At 41.6% G+C, this 25,429-nt stretch overlaps 1 protein-coding gene across 1 annotated transcript in view; it reads right to left on the minus strand.

Annotated features, from left to right (window-relative positions):
* The window catches only part of shc3 (SHC (Src homology 2 domain containing) transforming protein 3), a 137,441-nt gene that overhangs the window by 53,001 nt on the left and 59,011 nt on the right, over window positions 1-25,429 (minus strand). Inside the window, exons 2-3 of the mRNA XM_073071704.1 lie at window positions 14,632-14,702; window positions 665-728 (exon numbers count right to left, since the gene is read on the minus strand). Of these exons, the coding sequence (XP_072927805.1) occupies window positions 665-728; window positions 14,632-14,702 (135 nt within the window). The remainder of the gene's footprint in view (window positions 1-664; window positions 729-14,631; window positions 14,703-25,429) is intronic.

A 25,429-nucleotide genomic window follows, 5' to 3' on the forward strand; every position in this document is an offset into this window, starting at 1 on the left:
GAAATCTGGAAGCTCCAGAGCTTTGATCCAATAATAACACTGGATAATGGGTGGCCCAGTATTGCTTCCAAGTATTTGCTATTCTTGTCTTCCAGTTAAAGGCTGCACTCGCAGGAGGTGTGCTAGATACGTGTCTTGAAAAGGGTGGACACTGCTATCAGAGGATGGTGAAGGGAGTAAGTCAAAATATGGCACATTGATTCAGATGGTTTTTTTCCTTATTGTTCTGTCGTACAGAGCATAAACATCTGTTTCAGCAGCCGCATGAAGGGAACTGTAAGTAATTGTTCTCACATATTGTAATAGCTCCTGAGTGCAAGCGAGAATTTGGTGGGCAGTGGTTGGGGGAAGTCATTAGAACGGTTTCATTAAAAAGGTAAGGGTGGATTTCCAAGTTCAATAATTTGTGAAAGAATCTAATGGTAGTTATGATTCCAAGACCTCACACTCCAAGCGGGAATGTGAGTCATGGAATGATGACAATGTATTGTAGACCTACATTCTAAGCTATGCAGTCCATGAGGGCATCCTTCCCGTGGAAAGCAAAAGATCATGGAATTAACAGTCAGGACCGATGAGTTGGTCTTATCACATGCTGAAAAGACTACAGAATTAGCTTCCTTTATGACCAAGGCAAATGGAAAAGGGAAAAAATAGTGGATACCTTTTTCTTTCGGAAAGCCCCTTTAGTGCCTGGTACAGCTTCACACACTCTACTGATAGCTTCCCTGAAAAAGAGGAGCATTGTGATAAGGAAAGATTCACAGGACAAATCAAACCTGCTGCAGGCAACTAAATGCTCTTTTTCATTGTGCCATTGACCATGCAATAGGGGATGTTACTTAGTTTATGGATATTATTACAATAATGATAAAGATCATGTAATTTTGCCTCATGGGTTTATTCTAAGAATCTCCACAGTTCTTAAAAAATGGACATTATTTGCATACAGCATCACAGGTAGTGCGAAGACCATTTTCCTCGCCAGGAGAGAATAAAATGAGAGTCATCATCTGATTATGTACAGATTTCATAAGACTGTGGCTAAATTATCAAAACACTGCATACGAAAAAATATTGAATCAATTTCTGACAATATTACCATTTACATTCCTGAAACATTCTGAACGATAGGCATGTGATGAGTGAACAGCAAGTTAACATTTTAGAGAGGCACTTTCATCAACTTAATTTAACTAAAGTTAGCCAGTAAAAGAGAAAATTCAGAATCATATGGGAATGCAGGAGGCTACTGAGATTTAAAAAATGACTGTCAATGGCTGCCAAGTCAGCCATGGCAGGTACAAAGTCCTAATACTAAGCGACAAAGGATGAAAATTCATGTATTTATGGTTTGTTGTTGTTCAGTCAAGTCCGACTCTTTGTGACCTCATGGACCATAGGGTCCAGAGGGCTTTCATGGCAAGATACGGAAGTAGATTGCCAGGTCTTCCTTCTGCACAGGTACTGCTGCTGCCCAGACTGGGACCGAACTGGGTTTGAACTCAAGACCAACTGCCTTGAAGTCCAGTGCTGATGCCACTACACCATCAGCTGGCTCTTACTAATGGTACATAATGGTTTAAATATCATCCAAAATCATATTATCTGGAGTGTCTGCTCACAGGACATTGTTGGTATTTTGTTAGTGTCCTTCAATTCCTAACCTTTAACGTTTTACAAATGCATCGTGAAATATTACATTGCCCAATATGGATTTGAATTCGGAGCTTGGTTAGTTGAATAATTGCTAAGATCTGCTGAGTTTATAGGGTTGGGTCCCATTATACACTAATTTATGTATAAACTATCTGGAATCTGTGGGAGCTACATTGTAAGTTTCTTAAGATACAAAATTGGGAGGAAATTGTACAAGGAAGGACACGTAATCAAATATAATTGATCACTCTGTGGTAGAATTGTTAATAATAGAAAATGTTATGCAACATAATTGCTAGTAAGAACAGAGGAAGGGATGTACCTGAAACTATAAGGTCTGAAATGGGCCAGGGAGAAAATGGATCTTGATTGCAACACACATTTCATGAAAGGAAATAGTATAAATAAGGCCTAGAAGTAAGCAAATACATTCTTGATCTTATATTTAGGTACATTATTTATTATCATAAGTAGATAATGTTTATGCTAGAGTGCATTTGTTTTGATCCACAATTTGTTGGGCGGGATATAAAAGCAATGGGGAATGATATAGCTTACACAAGCTTGAAAATTCCCAGAAATGAATGAGTGGAGATATTTTTCAAATTGGGGCTTTTTAAACTGGACCTGCACCAATTGAAAATTATAGAAGGCTATGGCTGAATAAATAGTGATATAATTATACTACAGCATTTTTTTAAATGTTATTGTCTCCTCAGTGATATCCTTACTGCCACTCTGACACAATTATCCTTCTACCTGATCCAACTGAAGTCCCAGCTGGAGCCCTAGGCGAGTAATCTTTCTCCTACTGGTAGTCCCAGGTCAGACAACCCCTCTCCCAGATTAAGCCCCAGGATCACCTGCTGTTCTGCTGTTTGTACACTTAAGTACAAAACTTACTCAACTGCAGTACAGAACCACACTAACCTGATCAGTCACTTTGAGTCCTATGGCATAAATATAGAAACATATAAAGTAAGAACTAAGCATTAAATGTAACTTATTTTGATGGATTTGTATTATCTTTTGTATTTTGTGGGTTTTTTGCATCTCTCCATACCAGATAATCTACAGAATATGAATCTGGTTTATAATCACTGTCCAATATGGCATGAAGTTTGGTGTCGTGTGGCAGCAGTGCTGTGCAAAGACATAAAATTGCTATAAACTAAAAATAAATAAATGGGGGGAAAAAAGGAGTTCATGGATTCGTGGACCATTCTGAAATCTGATGGAAGAGGGGAAGATGATTGTCAATTGTATTTCTCTAATGATCCGCAAGTTGAAAACACCGGTTTATTAAAAACATTGGAAAGGCATGTGATAAAAATCATTCTGTGGAAGAACATTAGAATTAACATGCTACCATAAACAGCTGTTGAGTACGGTACTTCAAATAATATATATTTAGAAAGATGAAGAGTAGGCTTAGACCAAAGGGAACAGATATTTATTCTTGATTACCTAAGTACATGGTTTGAAAAGACACTCAAAACCACAGCCACTGAGCTAACTACACTGACTGGGTGGCAAATCCCTATCTTGTACACGTCTCCAGGCACCAAAATTCCATCACACACAGGCACAAGACATTTAGTCAACGTCAAATGCAGAAAGAACTTCTGATCACAACCTCTAGTCACTGCAAAGACAATAGACGGTTGACCTTGTGTGGAAAGAGCAGATAACAAAGCAGAAGGTGGGGAGGGCTGGGAGAACTTGTCCAAGGTTAGCCAAGTACTCAGTTTAAGAAAGGATCAGAGTAGAGTTGGAAGTCAATCAGCCATTGACACTGTAGAGGGATGTTGGTCAAACAGATAATTAGAGAGTGGGTCTGAACAGGAGGAGATTCATAAGCTGAGTTCGAGGCTTGGGTTTGATTCAAGAAGTGATCTGGGGTTAAATACACAACAGCGGCACATAAGGTGACAGGGTTCCTAAGGGGTTTGTCAATGAGAAGTGAGGGAAGAAGAGGAAGATAAAGATATGATGGTAATGAATATTAAGAGTGTTTCTCAAAGGAGGACCTACCTAAAAGATAAGAGATGCATCTGGGGTCCTGGCAGAAGACCAGATAAAGCCATGGCCTTTTAAAATAAAGCCAAAGCAGACATTGAGAAGTTTAGCCTCTGATGGCATCCATCCAAGCAAGATTAAAGATTGTTTAATGTTATTCCAGTACACAAGTGTAAAGAAGAATGAAATAATTGTTACTCTGGATCCAATGCAGCATAAAGAAACACAATAAGATAAAGAACAAATAATAAAAAATACAACAAATATAAATCATAACATAGTTTATATGTATAGATTGATTGTATGTCCATAAAATGACACAAGGCACAGGAGTTTCTGCACATAAGGTGACTGTGACAGGGAGTTGGACTGAGTGGGAGTATAAGAAGAGAGAAACCTTTGCAATCAGGTCCACACTCAAGATTAAAAAGGCAGAACTTTGCGGCAGTTTTTCCAGAGTTGGACTGTGACCAATCACCAAGCGGGATCCATTAGAAAGGGTGAATAAAAAAATGTGTGCAAGCGGGGCGCCATCGTTGTGAGAGGGTCAGTGCTTGGAGTGGCTTTGGCTCATCAGGCTCAGGCTAGATCAGGGTTCGGCGAGGTAAAGTATCTCTTTTTGCTCTTAATTCTTCATTCCTCATCTGTTAACCACATCTGCACCAGATGCACCGAGGTGCAGCTCCTGAGGGAACATATTAAGGAACCGGAGTTGCAGCTGAATGTCCTTCGACTCATACGGGAGAATGAGAAGGTGATAGACGGGAGCTGCATGGAGGTAGTCACCCCTAAGTTGCAGGAGACAGGTAATTGGGTGACTGTCAGGAGAAGGAAGAGAAATGCACGGCCAGTACAGAGTATCCCTGTGGCCATTCTCCTCAATAATAAGTACACTATTTTCGATACTATTGAGGGGGATGACCTACCACAGTGGAGCCACAGTGACCGGGTCTCTGGCACTGAGTCTGGTGCTGTGGCTCAGAAGAGAAGAGAGTTGAAGAGGACTGCAGTGGTGATCGCAGATTCCATAGTCAGAGGAACAGAGACGAGATTATGCGGGCACAATAGAGACACCTGGATGGTATGTTGGTAGAAAAGTTGAGGAGAAACTGAAGAGAGATTTTAGAGAGCTAGTAGAAAGATGAAAAACAGGACCTGCAGGATAGTGATCTTTGGATTGCTGTCCATGCCACACGCCAGTGAGGGTAAGACTAGGATGATCTGGCAGGTGAATGCGTGGCTGAGGAACTGGTGCAGGGGGCAGGGATTCAGATTTATGGATCATTGCGATCTCTTCTGGAGAAGGTAGGACCTGTAGAAAAGGGATAGGCTATACCTGAACCCGAGAGGAATCTATATTATTGTGGATAAGTTTGTTAGAGTTGTTCAGGAGTGTTTAAACTAATTTGGCAGGAGGGTGGGAACTGGAGTGGGAACTAACAGTGAGTGTTAAGGATGAGGTAGTATGTAGTAAGGCTGCTAGCAAGGAGAGGCTGATGATAGGGCAAAATTGCAGTCAACAGGATGAGTTACAATGTAAAAGGAAGACAAAGCCGAAAAGGGTGAATACAACACTGAATGTGTTATATTTGAATGGGCATAGAATATGGAATAAGGTAGATGAACTTGTAGTACAGTTACAGATTGGCATGAATGACATTGTGAACATCACTGGATCATGGCTGAAAGAAGTTTATAGCTGAGAATTTAATGTTCAAGGATACACATTGTATCAAAAGAACAGGCAGGAAGGCAGAGGGGGTGGCATGGCTCTGTTGATAAAAAAAAGAAATCAATTTGTTGGAAAGAGTTGAGATAGGGTCAGAAGGTGTTGAATCATTGTGGGTAGAGTTAAGGAACTGCAAGGGTAAAAAGACCCTGATGGAAATTGTACACAGACCCCAAACAGTAGTAAGGATGTGGTCCACAAATTACAACGAGAGATGGAAAATGCATCCCAGAAGGGCAATGTTACAATAATCATGTGGAATTTCAATATTCAGGGAAAATCAGGTTGGTGCTGGATCCCAAGAGGGCGAATTTCTAGAATGCCTCTGAGATTGCTTTTTAGAGCTGCTTGTGTTTGAGCCCGCTAGAAGATCCGCTATTCTGGATTGGGTATTGTGCAAGCAACCAGAATTCATTAGAGAGCTTAAGTTAAAGGAACCTTTTGGAGTGAGTGATCATATTGATAATGAATTCACCCTGAAATTTGAGAAGAAGCAGCTAAGGCCAGATAGATCAGTATTACCATGGAGTAATAGGAATTGAAGTGGCATGAGAGAGGAGCTGGTCAAAATTAATTGGAAAAGAACATTGACAGGAATGATGGCAGAGCAGCATTGGCTGGAATTTCTGGAAGAAATTCAGAATGTGCAGGATATATATATCCTAAGGAAGAAGTACTCTAAAGGAAAGATGAAACAACTATGGCTAACAAGAGAAGCTAAAGCACAAAAAACAAAGAGAGGGCATATAATAGAGCAAAAATTAGTGGGAAATTAGAGGAATAGAAAGCTTTTAAAAACCAACAGAAGGCAACTAAGAAAGTCATTGAGAATGAAGAGATAGAATATAAAAGTAAGCTAGCCAATAATATTAAAGAGAACACTGAAAGTTTCTTCAGATACATAAAGTGTAATAGAGAGGAGAGAGTGGATATCGGACCACAGGAAAATGATGCTGGAAAGATAGGTGAAAGATAGGACAAAGGAAATGGCGGGTGAATTGAATAAGTATTTTGCATCAGTCTTCACAGTAGAAGACTGTAGCAGTATGCTGGAAGTTTCAGAGTGTCAGGGGCAGAAGTGTGTGATGTTGCCATCACCAGGAAGAACGCTCTTGAGAAACTGAAATGTCTGAAGGTAGATAAGTCACCTGGACCAGATGGTACACACACCAGGGTTCCAAAAGTGACAGCTAAAGAGACTGTGGAGGCATTAGTAGTGATCTGTCAAGAATCTATTGATTCTGGCATGGTTCTGGAAGAATAGAAAACTGTGCATGTCACTCCACTCTTCAAGAAGGGAGAAAGGCAGAAGAAAGGAAGCTGTAGAAGAAAGAAAGGTTAGTCTGACCTGTGGTTGGGAAGATGTTGGAGTTGATTATTAAGGATGAGGTCTCAGGGTACTTGAAAGCATGTGATAAAATAAGCCATAGTCAACATGATTTTCTCAAGGGAAAATCTTGCCTAATAAATCTGTTAGGATTTTTTTGAAAAAAATAACAAACAGTTTCGGCAAACAAGAATCGGTGGATGTAATGTACTTGGATTATCAGAAGGCCTTTGACAAGGTGCCACACACAGGCTGCTTAACAAGTTAAGAGACCATGGTATTACATGAAAGTTACTAGCATGGCTAAAGCAATGGATGATTGGCAGAAGGCAAGGAATGGGAATTAAGGGAGCCTTTTTCTGGTTGGCTGCCAGTGACTAGTGTTGGTCTACAGGGGTCTGTATTGGGACCAATTCTATTTATGTTATTTGTCAATGATTTGGATAATGGAACTGATAAATTATGGCCAGGTTTGTAGATGATATGAAGATAGGTAGAGGGGCAGATAGTTTTGAGGAGATAAAGAAACTACAGAAGGACATACATAGATTTGGGAAATGGACAAAGAAGCGGCAGATGGAATATAGTGTTCAGAAGTGTATGGTCATGCACTTTGGTAGAAGAAATAAAAGGGTAGACTATTTTCTAAATGGAGAGAAAATTCAAAAATCTGAGGTACAAAGGGACTTGGGAGTTCTTGTGCTGGATTCCCTAAAAGTTAATTTTCAGGTTGAGTTGGTGGTGAGGAAGGTAAATGTAATGTTAGCATTCATTTCAAGAGGACTAGAATATAAAAGCAAGGATGTAATTTTGAGGGTTTATAAAGCACTGGTGAGGCCTCACTTGGAGTATCGTGAGCAATTTTGGGCCCTTATCGAAGAAAGTATCTGCTGACATTGAAGAGGGTTCAAAGGAGGTTCACAAAAATTATTCTGGGATTGAAAAGACTGTCATATGAAGTGCATTTGATGGCTCTGGGCCTTCATTCACTAGAATTCAGAAGAACCAGGAGTGACCTCATTGAAACCTATCGAATGTTGAAGGCCTCAGTAGAGTGGATGTGGAGGGGATATTTCCTATGGTGGGGATTCTAAGACCAATGTACAGCACCTTAGAATAGAGGGGTAACCTTTTCAAGCAGAGATGAGGAGGAATTTCTTTAGCCAGAGAGTGGCGTCTCTGTGGAATTCATTGGCACAGGAAGTTGTGAAGCCCAAGTCATTGGGTATATTAAAAGCAGAGGTTGATAGATTCTTGATCAGTCAGGTGATGAAGGGATTTGGGGAGAAAGCAGGAGATTGGGGCTGAGAGGAAAATTGGACCAGCCATAATGAAATGGCAGAGCAGACGGTGCACCAAATGGGCCTAGTTCTGCTCCTATATCTTATGGTCTTATGGAAATAATAATGTGGTGGTGGTGGGGTGAGTTAGTAGGTAGATGTGGTAATCACCCTCATTGCTTGGGGAAAGTAACTGTTTTTGAGTCTGGTGGTCTTGGCATGGATGTTATATCTTCTCCTCAATTATAGTAGTGGAACAACCAGTCCATGAGCGTGATGTGTGGACATCCTTCATGCTACTGGCCTTTTTCCAGCAGCTTTCTCTAAAAATGTCCTTGATGGCAGTGATGAATTGGGCAGTTTTGACTACCCATTACAGAGATTTCCCATCCTCATACATATTCAATTAGTTTCAAAATCTGCATTTCATGCCATTAGAAACATCTGACAGCCTTGTGTCTATCTGTCTCATTTGCTGACAGGGCCCACAACTAACTTAAGTACATTATTAGTGACTGTTTTGATAAAATGCTGCTACAATTTCCATTCTGCTATGTTGCACAGTCTATCAATACACTGTTTAGTATTTTTTATGAGTTGGTCAGATTTTGACCTTTTTGGCCTGTTTCAGATTTAATGTATTTCCATTTTCAAAAGCTTACAATATGTGAGTTTAGTCTTCCCTGGGCGTTAAAAAAGCAAATCATCTGAAGCCAGAACCAAGTTTTTTTTGGAAACCAATCTGATTTTTGAAGTAATGGGCTGAGAGCTCGATGGCCAATTTACTCTCACAAAGTAGGTCTGTCTTTTAAATATTTTAATGAGAGCATGTTTTAGTAGTGTTTCAAAAAGTTCAAAAGTTCAAAATAAATTTATTATTAAGCTAAATATGTCACCATATCCAACCCTGAGGTTCATTTTCTTGCAGGCATTCACAGCAAATACAGAAAAAACAAAAAATAATAAATAAATAAGCAATAAATATGCAGAACATGAGATTAAGAGTCCTTGAAGTGAGTCCGCAGGTTGTGGGACGCGTTGGGGTGAGTGACATTGTTATCATGGACTCACCTTCGCTACTCAGCAGGTGAGAGGGGCTCTGGGGAAACTCAGACACGGCAAAGCATTGGGACCGGATAGTGTGAACCCCAAGGTCCTGAAGGAGTGTGCTGAGCAGTTGTGTGGATTTCTCCAGAGAATTTTCAATCTGAGTCTCAACCTGGAAAGCGTCCCAATTGTGTGGAAAACATCATGTGCCCAAGGAGGGTCAACCAAAAGTCTTGAATGACCACCGTCCAGTGGCCATGATGTTCACACAACATGAAGACCCTAGAGAGGCTAGTCCAGGCTCACCTCCAACCCCTGGTCAGATCAGCCCTCGATCCTCTGCAGTTTGTCTGCCAGGGATACATTGGAGTCAACGATGTTGTCATCCACCTGCTGAACAGAGCCTCCTCCCATTGGATAAGCAGGGCAGCACTGTGAGGATCATGTATTTTGATTTTTCAAGTGCCTACAATACCATACAGCCCTCATTGCTGGGGGGAAAAGCTCTGTTCAATGCAAATTGGCTTTTCCATTGTATCCTGGATAATGGACTACCTGACCGGCAGACCACAGATCTGTGTGTCAAACAAGGCTATAAGCAGCACTGGGGCCCCACAGGGGACTGTATTGGCTCCCTTCTTGTTTACCCTGTATACCTCAGACTTTAGATACAACACTGAGTCATGTCCTCTGCAGAAATTCACTGATGATTCAGCAATAGTTTGGTGTATAAAGGGAGGATGGGAGAAACTGGGCCATGGCAGAGGACTTTGTCAAATGGCGCAAGTTGAATCACCTGCAGCTCAACATCAGGAAGGCAAAGGAGATGGAGAAGGCAAAGGCTAAGCCTGCACTGCTCCCTGTTACTATTGATGGTGAAGACATGGATGTGGTGGGGACCTTCAAGTACCCGGGGGTGCACCTGGATGACAGACTTGAATGGGGCACCGACACAGAGGCTGTGTACAAGAAGGGCCAGAGTCACGTCTACCTCCTGAGGAGACTGAGGTCCTTCGGAGTGTGCAGGCCTCTCCTTCACATGTTCTACCAGTCTGTTGTTGCCAGTACAATCTTCTATGTGGTGGTGTGATGGGGCAATGGTATCAACACGCGTGATAACAACAAGCTCAATAAACTGATTAGAAAGGCTGGCTCTGTTATAGGAGTCAAACTGGACTCTCTGGAGACTGTGGTAGAACAAAGGCCCTATGGAGAATCTTGGCAATTTCTCACCCTCTGCATGTCACCTTGGCTGAACAGAGGAGCACTCTTAGAAATAGACTAAGACCAGTGGTCCTCAACCACTGGGCCGCGGACCGGTACCAGGCCGCAAAGCATGTGCTACTGGGCTGTGAGAAAACAATATGATTTGGCAATATGAAACGATATGAGTCAGCTGCACCTTTCCTCATTTCCTGTCACGCCCACTGTTGAACTTGAACGCACGTGCGGTCATTACCCACGTGAGGTCATCAGTTGCCTAAACGTAGTGATACCCTAGCACCAGGGATCACTGGTTGGCCTCGGGTAACTGGTCGCCTTGTGCGGCTGACGAGAAGTGCCATTGATCCTGGCCTGGAGCATGGACAGATGGGCGCTGCCTCTGAACCTGTTTAGCACACCAAATGTTCATGGGGAACCCGGTGCTAAAATAGTCGCAGATGACCTAATTTGGGCTCAGGGTTTCAGAGTAGCAGAGCAACTACCTCGCTGCGATCTACTGAAAGTCATCCCTCGAGCCAAACTTTTGTTGACCGATAGATCCTACCTACCTACGGGGGGGGGGGGGGGAGAGGCGGCGTGGGCACGTACCCTGTCGCGCTCCTCGCTCGGTCGGTCACTCTCTCCGGACTGCGACCATCGCAGCCCCGGTACGGGGACCTCTGGCCCTTACGTTGTCCTCTCACTGGTGCGTTGCAATGATTTTATATGTTCATACAAGGAAAATAAGTGCTGTGTGTTTAATATTCAAACCTTACTTAAAATGTTATGATGCTATTGACTTATAAGTGACTTATAATTGACTTATCACTATATTCATGTGAGGAAAATATGCGCTGTGTGTTTAATATTAAATTCATTAGATAAACCCTTTTAGAAATGAAATTGAGTGTATTAGCCACGTATAAGTGACTTATAGTTGACTTATCACCTATATTCCAGTCGTGATTAACCCCCCCACCCCCGTCGGCCGGTCCGCAAGAATATTGTCGATATTAAACTGGTCCGTGGTGCAAAAAAGGTTGGTGACCCCTGACTAAGACAACTGTGCTGCTCCAAAGAGCGCTATTTGAGGTCATTCTTACCCTCAGCCATTAGGCTCTACAATGAGTCAACCTATAGCTTGAAAGTGATGACGCCTTCCTGTGCGACTGCTTGTGGTAACTTATTTTTTATTATTTCTACTTCTAATATTTATATCTGTGCTCTTGTAATGCTACTGTGACACTGTAATTTCCTTTAGTACCAATGAAGTATCTATCTATCTATTGAAAGAAGTTATCGTTCATTAACTGTAAACAAGAGAAAAGCTGCAGATGCTGGAAATCCAAGCAACACACACACTAAATGGTGGAGGAACTTAGCAGGCCAGGCAGCATATATGGAAACAAGTATGTCCCAGTTCTACTGAAGAGTTTCGGCCTAAAATGTTGACTGTACTTTTTTCCGTAGATGCTGCCTGGTCTGCTGAGTTCCTCCAGCATTTTGCGTCTGTTCCTCATTAACTATAGTCAGCCAGTGAACATAAGAACATAAGAAATAGGAGCAGGAGTAGGCTAGCCAGCCCATCGAGCCTGCACCACCATTCAATTAGATCATGGCTGATCTGTCCACGAACTCAGTTCCATCTACCTGCCTTTGCCCCATAACCCTTAATTCCCCTACTATGTAAAAATCTATCTAACTGTTTCTTAAATATATTTAATGAAGAAGCCTCGACTGCTTCCCTGGTCAGAGGATTCCATAGATTCACCACTCTCTGGGAAAACTGTTTCTCCTCATCTCCATCCTAAATCTTCTCCCCTGAATCTTGAGACAATGTCCCCTAGTTCTAGTCTCACCTACCAATGGAAACAACTTTCCTTTTTCTATCTTATCTATCCCTTTCAAAATTTTGTATGTTTCTATAAGAACCCCTCTCATTCTTCTGAATTCCAGAGAGTATAGTCCCAGGCGACTCAATCTCTCCTCATAGGTTAACCCCTTCATCCCTAGAATCAACCTGGTGAACCTCCTCTGCACTGCCTCCAAAGCCAGTATATCCTTCCTCAAGACCAGAACTGCACACAGTACTCCAGGTGCGGCCTCACTAGTACCCTATATAATTGCAGCATAACCTCCCTGCTCTTGAATTCAATTCCTCTAGCAATGAAGACCAACATTCTGTTTGCCTTCTTAATAACCTGATGTACCTGCAAGCCAACTTCTGCAATTCATGAACAAGCACTCCCAAGTCCCTCTGCACAATAACGTGCTGCAACCTTTCACCGTTTAAATAATAATCTGCTCTTCTATTATTCCTTCCGAAGTGGATGATCTCACATTTACCAACATTGTATTCCATCTGCCAGACCTTGGCCCACTCACTTAACCTATCTATATCCTTCTGCAGACTCTCCACAGCCTCTGTACAATTTGCTTTTCCACTCAGTTCAGTGTCATCAGCAAATTTTACTACACTACACTCAGTCCCATCTTCCAAATCATCAATGTAAATTGTAAACAGCTGTGGGCCCAGCACCGACCCCTGCGGCACCCCACTCACCACAGACTGCCAACCGGAGAAACACCCATTTATACCAACTCTCTGCCTTCTATTGGTTAACCAATCTACTATCAATGCCAATACACTTCCTCCGACTCCATGCATCCATATCTTATTTATAAGTCTCTTGTACGGCACCTTATCGAATGCCTTCTGGAAATCCAAGTATATGACATCCACCTGTTCCCCTCTATCCACTGCACTCATTATGTCCTCAAAGAACTCTAGTAAGTTTGTCAAACAGAACCTGCCTTTTCTGAATCCATGCTGCGTCTGTTTAATGGAACCACTGCTTTCTAAATGTTTTGCTATTTCTTCCTTAGTGACAGCTTCAAACATTTTCCTGACTACAGACGTTAAGCTAACTGGCCTATAATTGCCTGTCTTTTGCCTACATCCTTTCTTAAAAAGGGGCATAACATTTGCTGTCTTCCAATCTGCCGGGACCTGCCCAGAGTCTAGAGAATTTTGGTAAATGATTACCAACATGTCTACTATAACCTCAGCACCCTGGGATGCATCCCATCAGGACCAGGGGACTCAGGCCCTCTAGTTTGCTCATCACTATCACTTTAGTGACAGTGATTTTATCGAGGTCCTCACCGCCCATTTCATCCATTACATCCTTCTTAGGAATATTAGACGTGTCCTCCACCATGAAGACCAACACAAAATAGTCATTCAATGCCTCAACCATTTCCTTATCGCCCAATATCAATTTCCCCTTCTCATCTTCCGGGGGACCTACGTTGACTTTAGTCACCCTCTTCCACTATATATATTTATAAAAACTTATGCTATCTGTTTTTATATTATGTGCTAAATTTTATCCTGACCTTGGGAAAACTTGCAGGTTAGAGGAGGCAAATGGATTAAATCAATGAGCTGTTTTTTTACAGCATTCCTTTTGCTCCAAAAGGGGCAAGAGTCCTGTTGTTCTGTTGCTTGTTGGGTTCTCTGTTATGGGCAAAAAGGGGCATAATGCCATCAGTGTTTGCATCAGACCCACAAGTTACCCAGGAAACTTATTCCTCCACAGACTCTGCTTACACCCTCACCCCAGCCAGGATCTTCCGTCCAATCATCATCAGCCTCTGCCTAAGTTTAGGAATCCTGATCACCATTTGTACTTCTTTCCCACTTACCCTCCCTGCACCCACTAATCCAACAAACCACTATAACTATAACCCATAACTACCATTTCACCTGAAGCAGGTTTTCAACCTGAAACATCAATATTTCTTTACTCTCAAATGCGCTGCTTGACCCATTGAGTTCTTCTAGCAGATTGTTTGCTGCTCCAGATTCCAGCATCTGCAGTCTCTTGTCCATTTGTCCATTTGTTCCCCCCCTCCCCCACCAAGGACTTTGCCATCAGAAACTCCCCACAATTGGGCCCTTAGCCGACTACTATTGAAATTATTTTTCTTTTGTAATTTCATTGGGCAGCCAAAAACAAAACATGCTACCTGCAGTTCAACTTTGCTCTCCAATCTCTTTTTAAAGCACTTGATCATGCCTCACCTTAGCAGCATATTGTAAATAAATCAGAGTCTCTGTGCTGTGTAAGTAATGTTCAAGATCATCGAGATGTCTGAAACACTGACTTACAACCTGACACACCGAGGAAGCTTTCACAGTACTTACTCCAACCATACTTGAACCATATCTGAATTTTCTCAGATAATACCATTCTCTTAAATATATGATGTTATTTTTAAATCATAAATTTATCACAACCAGCAAAGATTTGAAAATGTACATGTTAAATAATTGAGTAATGCATTTTAAAATTGTACCTTACCTTGTGATCTGTGTCCTTACGTTGAAATCAAGGGAACGCATTGACCTTAAGACTTCTATGCAGCCCAGATACTGTAAAAAAAATAACAATTTAGGTGTTTTTTTTTGTTTTTTTTTACAAACACTAGCAGTCTAATACATTTGTCACTTTTCTTCTTATTCCATTCAGATAATCATTTATTTTTCAGAATATTTGAAAGCATATTAATAGCAACAATTGATATTTATACAGAATTTACAATCAGTGAAATTTCACAGGAACATTATCAACCAAGTTTTCCAACAAGCTGCTCCAAGAGGTTAGATTCTGTGCTTGTATTATATGTCTTGTTTGAAAGGCTGCACACTATAACAAACTCTTTTACATCCTTAGCATCACAGAAGCACAGCCTGGGTGCCATTACCATCCTTTGACACGACTAAAGTAAGGATGTTTTATCACTCTAGTGCTCTCATTCTATGACAAATACATTTCTTTCTAGGTAAAGAGATCCAAACTGCACACATCACTGCATGTATAGTTTCTGTTCTGTATAACTGCAGCAAGACATCTTTACTCCTGCTCTCAAATTCCCTCCCTATATTACTGGACTGCCATCTCTGGTATGCTAAATGATAGATAGTAATAGAAGAATACTGATCATTTGCTGAAAGATATGTGGGAAAGAAATTCAGGTGCATTTTGTTTTTCCCAGGATTAGTGACAATTCATTCAACTCCAGAATGAAATCCCACCAGCGGAAGCTCGATCCGACAATTATTGATATAATCACCCTCGTAGGTCCCCTGGGGAAGTTGAAGCCCATTGCCTGCAAGCCCAAGGCTGAGGCTGAGGCTGAGTCTGAGTCCGCTGGAAGCTTTTTTTGGTGTTAATGGAGTAGCATGTGCATAAATGGGAAGGAGGAAAGGGGCTTGTTTTTCCATTGCTCTGTTACTTGTTGTGTTGTGGGTAAGCTGTGTTGGCACTGCAATGTGTGGCAACACCTGAGGACTGTCCCCAGCACACCCTCAGGTGCATTGGTTACTAACACAAGCAACTCATAGAAACATAGAAAACCTACAGCACAATACAGGCCCTTCGGCCCACAAAGTTGTGCTGAACATTTCCCACTCCAAAAATTACTAGAGTTACCCATAGCCCTCTATTTTTCTAAGCTCCATGTACCTATCCAAAAGTCTCTTAAAAGACGCTATCGCATCACCACTGTCGCCGGCAACCCATTCCACGCACTCAGCACTCTCTACATAAAAAAACTTACCCCTGACATCTCCTCTGTACCTACTTCCAAGCACCTTAAATCTGTACCCTCTTGTGGCAGCCACTTCAGCCTGGGAAAAAGCCTCTGACTATCCACACAATCAATGCCTCTCATCATTTTGTACACCTCTATCAGGTCACATCGCATCCTCCGTCGCTCCAAGTAGAAAAGGCCGAGTTCACTCAACCTTTTTTCATAAGGCATGCTCCTCAATCCAGGCAACATCTTTGTAAATCTCCTCTGCACCGTTTCTATGGTTTTCACATCCTTCCTGTAGTGAGGCAACCAAAACTGAGCACAGTACTCCAAGTGGGGTCTGACCAGGGTCCTATATAGCTGCAACATTACCTCTTGGCTCTTAAACTCAATCCCATGATTGATGAAGGCCAATACACCATATGCCTTCTTAACCACAGAGTCAACCTGCGCAGCTGCTTTGAGCGACCTATGGACTTGGACCCCAAGATCCCTCTGATCCTCTACACTGCCAAGAGTCTTACCATTAATACTATATTCTGCCATCATATTTATCCGGCCAAAATGAACCACTTCACACTTATCTGGGTTGAACTCCATCTGCCACTTCTCAGCCCAGTTTTGCATCCTATCAATGTCCCGCTGTAATCTCTGACAGCCCTCCACACTATCCACAACACCCCCAACCTATGTGCCATCAGCAAACTCACTAACCTATCTCTCCACTTCCTCATCCAGGTCATTTATAAAAATCACGAAGAGTAAGGGTCCCAGAACAGATCCCTGAGGTACTCCAATGGTGACCAACCTCCATGCAGAATATGACCTGTCTACAACCACTCTTTGCCTTCTGTAGGCAAGCCAGTTCTGGATCCACAAAGCAATGTCCCCTTGGATCTCACGCCTCCTTACTTTCTCAATTAGCCTTGCATGGGGTACCTTATCAAATGCCTTGATGAAATCCATATACACTACATCTATTGCTCTTCCTTCATCAATGTGTTTAGTCACATCCTCAAAAAATTCAATCAGGCTTATATGGCACAACCTGCCCTTGGCAAAGCCATGCTGACTATTCCTAATCATATTATACCTCTCCAAATGTTCATAAATCCTGCCTCTCAGGATCTTCTCCATCAACGTATCAACCACTGAAGTAAGACTCACTGGTCTATAATTTCCTGGGTTATCTCTACTCCCTTTCTTGAATAAAGGAACAACATCCGCAACCCTCCAATCCTCTGGAATCTCTCCTGCCCCCATTGATGATGCAAAGATCATCGCCAGAGGCTCAGCAATCTCCTCCCTCAGCTCCCACGGTAGCCTGGGGTATATCTCATCCAGTCCCAGCAACCTATGCAACTTGATGCTTTCCAAAAGCTCCAGCACACCCTCTTTCTTAATATCTACATGCTCAAGCTTTTCAGTCCACTGCAAGTCATCACTACAACCACCAAGATCCTTTTCCATAGTGAATACTGAAGTAAAGTATTCATTAAGTGCCTCTGCTATTTCCTCCAGTTCCATACACACTTTCACACTGTCACACTTGATAGGTCCTATTCTTTCACATCTTATCCTCTTGCTCTTCACATACTTGTAGAATGCCTTTGGGTTTTCCTTAATCCTGCCTACCAAGCCCACTCATGGCCCCTTCTGGCTCTCCTAATTTCCTTCTTTAGCTCCTTCCTGTTAGCCTTATAATCTTCCAGATCTCTTACAGTGCCTAGCTCTCTGAACCTTTCGTAAGCTTTTCTTTTCCTCTTGACTAGATTTATTACAGCCTTTGTACACCACGGTTCCTGTACTCTACCATAACTTCCCTGTCTCATTGGAACGTACCTATGCAGAACTCCACACAAATATCCCCTGAACGTTTGCCACATTTCTTCCGTACCTTTCCCTGACAACATCTGTTCCCAATTTAAGGTTCCAAGTTCCTGCCTGATAGCCTCATAATTGCTCTTGCTCCAATTAAAAGCTTTTTTAACTTGTCTGTTCCTATCTCTCTCCAATGCTATTGTAAAGGAGATAGAATTATGATCACCATCTCCAAAATGCTCTCTCACTGAGAGACCTGACACCTGACCAGGTTCATTTCCCAATACCAAATCAAGTACAGCCTCTCCTCTTGTAGGCTTATCTACATATTGTGTCAAGAAACCTTCCTGAACACACCTAATAAACTCCACCCCTGGATCAATAAAATTGCATCTTGAATCTTGTAAGCCTCATGCCATTCACAATGTGGTTCTCATTGAGTAGAACATCTTTCTCCGTGATCCCTATCAGAGATGTTATCCTCCCTTCCCAACTTCCCTGCACTTTAATGAGCTCCTTCCCTCACCTTCCTAGTGCTGAAGAATCTCTGACGTAATCTCTGTTTCTCCTCCCACAAATGAGGGCAGACCCACTGAGAATTTTTGACACTTTCTGTTTTTATTTCACATTAGACAAAGTTCTTCCATGTGCATGCCAGCTGCGTGGAAGTCAAATCATGTTGTTCCAAGGAGCAGCTGTTGATAGGCACCCATGGAATACCATTGGCTCATAGTCTTGACTGCTCTGGAAAGTGTGCAATGAGCAATCAACTGTGGCTAAAATGTTTGCTGACTTGCTGTGCAATGATCTGTAGCATTCGTTTAATAGTGCACATATAGGCCAAAATTCTGTTGCGGTAACATGGCCAATTCATGTTTGATTTCTGTACAGAACAGTTCTGCTAAGTTTGTGCATCCATGCAGACAACTGCATGCTCATAACAAGTGTTTGATTAAGTGGCCCTTGACTGAGATTAATTATGCCTCCACCCAGCCTTGGACTAACATTTCCAGAGAAGTTTCTGCAGGTGCACCTGCACTATCACAGCAGAAATTGAGTTCATCAGGAACTTCACATCCAAATGAGGAGACCCCTTTCCTCAAATATAAAAAATTGGTGGTTTGAAGCATTTTTGTAAAGGAGGCGGTATGCACCCAGATTTGCTCACTATAGGGGTGTTGACCTGTAAAGCCCACTGAACTGAAAGATAACTGGCTTGTATAAAAGTTTTGATGGCCTCCAGTTGTGGGTGAAGAGGAACTACAGCTTTGCCGTAAGCTCTAAAATTCACTTTGGCCAGAGTTCTTGCTAATCCTGGAAACTCTGTCGGGCTTTGCAGCAGAGTTTCTCTGTGAATGTGACGCAGTCATAACAGGTAGGATGACACAAATGAATGCAATTTTTTGGGGGTTTTCAGTGATGATTTGTGATAGTTACATGAGCCCCATGCTAATAAATTAGATTTCATCAACAAACTGAGATGTAAGTAGATGAACAGCATATGGCCATATGACGAATACCCTCCTCCACAGAGCTCCATACAATGATTTCTGCAATCCCATTTCAGTAGCAAATATGTAGGATAACTTTGGTATCAGTTTTCCTATCAATTGGAACACTCCTAAAGAGATTGTGGGATCACAGATAAGTAGGCTTCTTATCTGAACAACCAATGTCTTCCATTCCATTGACAGTTTGCCCTCATGACCATTATTTATTCTATTCCCTTTGCTTTGGCTCTTAATGAGAATCACTCCCACTCTGATTGGCAAGAACTCCTTTGATAATCAAAATTTACTGAAATTCTACCAACAAAAGTCTACCCTTTATTGAATGATGCCAAAGATATGGGAAAATGTTCACGTTTATTCCACTCTGTTACAGCTTGTGATCCTCTGGGCACAGATCTCATCCTCAAAATGTTTCATCCTTAATTTCAGGAAACATATCTTTATCAGCTTCACCTACACTCAGCAAACCACTTTACTAGAAACACCTACTCATTAACACAAATACCTAATCAACCAATTATGAGGCAGCAACTCAATGCATAAATACATGAAAACATGGTCAAGAGGTTCAGTAGTTGTTCAGACCAAATATCAGAACAGGAAAGGAATGTGATCTAAGTGACTTAGACCGTGGAATGACTGTTGATGCCAGGCAAGATGGTTTGAGTATCTCAGAAACTGCTGAACTCTTGGGATTTTCATGAATGACAGTCTCTAGTGTTTACAGAGAACAGTGCAAAAAAATACCAAAAGTATAACGTCCAGTGTGTGGCAGTTCTGTGGCGAAAACACCTTGTTAATGAGAGGGATCAGAGGACAATGGTCAAACTGGTTCGAGCTGACAGAAAGATGAAGGTAACTCAAATAATCACACATCACTACGGTAGTGTGGTGAAGATTATCTCTGAAAGCACAATACCTTGAAGTGGATGGGCTACAGCAGCAGAAGACTACAAACATACACTCAGTGGCCACTTTATTAGGTAGAGGAGACATCTAATTAAATGACCACTGAGTGTATAAATACAAGGTCAAAAAAGTAATTTTACCTTAATGTCACTAGCTGTTCTACAATAGGCTAAACATTTGGGGAAGTAACCTCAAAAACAAAGCTTACACCTTGAAAACAAGCTTACTCACTCATTCGTGTGTTCTATTGACTTTCAAATCTCACTGATTTTCAAAATGAAGAACAAAGCTGCATATTCTTTTCACTGTGACATACATAAAGGATAGCCTTCATGAGGCCAGACAGCTCAAAAAATTTGTCTCAATTCCCACTCATCTGATATGATGATATTCTCTTCACTTCCATAAATTCCTGAATGAAGTAAACTGAAACAGTTCTTCCCAAAGTTTTCATATCTATTAATGGTTTATACATATGAATCAGTTACTCCACTTTAGGTAGCTTTTGACTGGTGATTCAGCAGTGAGTCTCAGCAACATGCTCTCCAGGAATGTGTTGTAGTGTTACTTTAATCATGCCTCAGCACCACACAAGAGTTGGAAGACAAGGTGGGAAGAGGATGGAGGCTCTGAGGACTCAAGAGGTGACAGGGGAGCCTGAGAGACCCAGTGTTGGAGAGTGGTGGTGGAGAAAGGGGAGCCCGGGGGCCCACCAATAGCGAAGAAGATCTCAGCTTGGAGGTGAGAGCAGCCAGGGCTGTTAGAACCAGAGATGCTGACAGTGAGGAACACCATTGAAGAAGTGTGATGGATATTTACTGTCCAAGGGGCCAGGGTGCTTTTCTTTTTTGCCAAACTCAGTTTTCTAAACGCTAGCAGCAGACACTCCTAAAGATTAAAGTGTTGTTTTTGAGTACATTGGACTTCTATCTCTGATTTCTCCCCTTCCTTTCCAGCCCTGATAAAGGCTTTCGGCCCGAAATGTCGACTGTTTACTCTTTTCCATAGATGCTGCCTGGCCCGCTGAGTTCCTCCAGCATTTTGTGTGTGTGTTGCTTCCAACTAATATTCTTTCTTTAGCTTCTAATTGTAACCAGGAGTCTATCTTCAGTTCTTAATGTAACTGTCAAGCAGCTTTGCCTAAAACACTATCTAAAGAGCAGACTTGCTGACTCACAGCATCTGGGCTTACTGTTCATGAGGTGCTGTGTAATACAATGGGTTACCTTACTTTTGAATGTTTCAAACAAATATTGCTGGTTGTTTAGTTGAAAGAAGATTACAGTTTGAAATTTTCACTTGGCATATGAAATAATTGGAAGGTTTGTATACTTAAGAGAATCAGCTTCACAGCAGTATTTGTGGGCACCTGGGTTTTCTGACTCCAGAAGCTTTTAGGCCACTTGTATTAAAGGGAATCTGAAAAAAATATCATCGGTGTATAAAGTCACCTGCAGCAGAGAAGCAGTATAAATGTAGAGAGCAGATCAGACTTAGCAGGAATGGTCCAGAAACAACAAGAAGAATGACAGAAACAGAGGATGAATTAGATTCCATTCATCTGCTTTTGATTTCTTTGGTGGTTGACTGGTTTGTTAGTGGCTAATGGTATGGCATTTTGGTTATAGAAATTGTACCTGTGTTTTGGAAATCCTTTGTTTTTTAGAAACGGTTTGTAATTTGGAAATGTTTTATGAGATAGAAATCCTCTATGAGTTTTAAATGTGCTTTAAGAACGTTGTTTGAATTTAAACATGTATCACTGAAAATAAATGACCTGTGTTTAAACTACTTTGTTAGCTGGAACAATCTCCTCCTTGGTAGGGAAGGGTCCAATCGCTCAAATAGTGGGTATTGGCAGCTAAACTCCTTCATTTTCACCATAGCCTTTAATGCCCTGATTAATCAGGAACCTATCAACCCCCACCTTAAATATACCCATTGACTTGGCCTGCACAGCTGTGTGAATTCCACAGATTCACCACCCTCCGGCTAAAGGTGAGAAATTTTTCCTCATTTCTGTTCTAAATGAACATCTTTCAATTCTGAGAATGTGTCCTCTGGTCCTAGACTCCCCTACAATAAGGAATATTCTCTGCATTTCCACTTTGTCCAGACCTCTAAATAATAGATAGATTGCAATGAGATCACCCTCATTCTTCCAAACTCCAGCAACTGTGGCCCAGAGCTATCAAACGCTCCTCATATATTAACCTTTCCATTCCTGGGAACATTCTCATGAACCTCCTCTGGACCCTCTCCAATGCCAGCACATCTTTTTCTTAAATAAGGGGTCCAAAACTGTTCACAATGTTCTAAGTGCGGTCTGACCAATTCCTTATAAAGCCTCAGCATTGCATCCTTGCTTTTGTACTCTAGTCCTCTGGAAATGAATGCTAACATTGCATTTGCCTTCCTTACCATCAACTTAACCTGCAAGTCAACCAATAGGGAAAGCTGCAACAGGACTCCCAAGTCACTCTGCACCTCTCGTTTTTGAATTTTCTCCCCATGAAAAATGGTCTATGCTTTTATTCCTACTGCCAAAGTGTATGACCATACATTTCCCTACGTTATATTCCATCTGCCCCTTCTTTGCCATTCCCTCATATGTCTAAGTCCTTTTACAGACACCAGGCTTCCTCAACACTTCCTGCCCCTCCAGCTGTCCTTGTATCATCTGCAAACTTGGCCACAAGGCTATCAATTCCATCCTCTAAATCATTGACATACAATGTATAGAAGTGGTCCCAACCCCGAAGCCTGTAGCACACCACTAGTTATTGGCAGCCAAACAGAAAAGGCCAAATTTATTCCCACTCTTTGCCTGACAGCTAATCTTCTATCCATGCTAGTACCTTTCCTGCAATACCACGGGCTCTTATCTTGTTAGGCAGCCTTATGTGCACCACCTTGTCAAAGGCCTTCTGAAAATCCAAATAAACAACATCCACTACCTGTCCTTTGTCTATCCTGCCTGCTATTTCCTCAAAGAATTCCAACAGAACTGTCAGGCAAAACTTCTCCTTTAGAAAACAATACTGACTTTGGCTCATTTTATCCAAGTATCCTAAAACCTCATCGTTTATAATGGACTCCAACAGCCATCCAAACACTGAAGTCAGACTAACTCGCCTATAATTTCCTTTCTTCTACTTCCCTCCCTTCTTAAAGAGTGGAGTGACAATTGCAATTTTCTAGTTCTTAAGAACCATTCCAGAGTCAAGTGATTCTTGAAAGCGCCTTCTCCTCAGTAATAGCATGACACTCACTTCTGCCCCATGAGGCTCTCACATTTCTGGCATTCCACCATGAAGCCTGATGCAAAATACGTATTTAGTTTGTCTGCCATTTCTTTATCCACCATTACTACCTCTACAGCATCATTTTCCAGCAGTCCAATGTCTACTTTTGGCTCTTTTTTACTCTTTATACATCTGAAAAATCTTTTAGTATTCTGTTTTATATTTTTGGCTAGCTTACCTTCATATTTCATCTTTTCTCTTTGTGTCTTTTTAGTTGTCTTCTGTTGGTTTTTAAAAGCTTCCCAATCCTCTACCTTCCCAACTTTTTTTTTGCTATTTATATGCCCTCTCTTTTCCTTTTATGGTGTCTTTGAATTCCCTTGTCAGCCCCAGTTGCCTCATCCTCCCTTTAGAAAACCTCTTCTCCCTTCTTTCCTGTGTCATCCAAATTTCCCCCATTTACACCACCCAATACTGCCTTCCAGAACATGGATGTTCTGCCTTCATCCATGCCAGTATTCCCTTCCAATCAACCTTGGCCAACTCTTCTCTCATGCCTCTGTAATTCCCTTTACTCCATGGCAATACTGATAACTTTGATTTTATCTTCTCCTTCTCAAACTGCAGGGTGTATTCTATCATATTATGGGCTATTATGATCACCGTAATGTATGGATCTATTTTTCTGAGAGCAATGATGCCCCCCCCCACCTTAGCACTATGAATTGATCTGTTGTCTGCATGTGCACTGTTGTCTACATATGCGCATTGCTTTCTCTCTCTCATTGCAATGTGAATACACCAGTTAAAACCACCACCTGCATGCATGCTTTTATTTAATTGAAATGTCGTGGCGCACAGACACAACAAGTTGGCGATGGGTATGAACCTGAATGTCAGAAAATATCATGAACTATACCAACAGTTGTGGGATGAAACAGCACGAGAAAGCCAAAGGAACACGTGAGTAACAGTGAAAGGTGTGCTGAATTTAAAGAGAAAATAAAATGGCAAAGGCTTCAGTCAAGAAAGCTGACGAATTTGATGGTGAATGAAGGCTGCGAGTCAAACATTGAGAGGGTGGAACTGTATTGTAATGCGAACAACATGGAAGAGCAAAAGAACACTTCTTAGGGTATACTTCAATGGGCCCAAGAACATAGACTTTTACACAACCTAGTAACCCCTAAAAAGCCAGCAAGCAAGACATTTGATGAAATTATTACAATTTTACAGGATTACTTGAGCCCCAAACTGCTGTCAATAGCTAAGAGATTTAGATTTTACAAAAGGAACCAGTCAAACAATGAAAGCATTTCTGAATACACTGCAGAACTGCGTAAACTTTCCCAGTACTGTGACTTTAGAGATAGACTTTCTGATGCATTAAGGGATAGGCTTGTATGTGGCATGCATAGCCAAAGCACTTAAAAGAGGCTACTATCTGAAAGAAACCTAACCTTAGAATGGGGATTGACAATTGCAATGTCATTTGAGACTGCAGAAAAACTACAAAAGAGGACAGAATATGAAATGCACAAAATGCCCCTGAATGGTGCAAAAAGCTAAAGATTTTATCAATGTGGCAAGTTCTTCCATGATGCATATGACTGTTGGTTCAAAAAAAAGCCTGCAGAAAGTGTCACAAAGTCACAAAGAGAGAATGTGTAAGGCAGACTGAAAGCATAACCGAGTGAAAAGTCTCAAACACAAAACTAAGCAAATGCATAAAGTTTCTGATTGTAAAACTGAATCAGAGAACATAGAGTCTGACAAAGGTGAACTGCCATGCCTAGAACTGCATAGTAGAACTGAAGCAGATCACAAAATCTTCTGGATCCTAATAGACATTTCTGGCGGAAAACTGAAAATGGAGCTGGATACAGGTCAGCTTTGTCCATAATTCCAGAGGCTGGTTACAACAGACTGTTTTATAAGATGCCATTAGAGAAGACCTTGTTGATGCTAAAGGCTTAAACAGGTGAAAAAGCATTTCCCAAAGGCCAGACACAACAGTTAGAGCTTTATGTATTAAAAAGAGGAAGGCCAGCAATATTTGGACGTAAATGGTTGAGAAA

The sequence above is a fragment of the Hemitrygon akajei genome, chromosome 2 (assembly GCF_048418815.1).
Source record: "Hemitrygon akajei chromosome 2, sHemAka1.3, whole genome shotgun sequence".
Lineage (NCBI taxonomy): Eukaryota > Metazoa > Chordata > Chondrichthyes > Myliobatiformes > Dasyatidae > Hemitrygon > Hemitrygon akajei.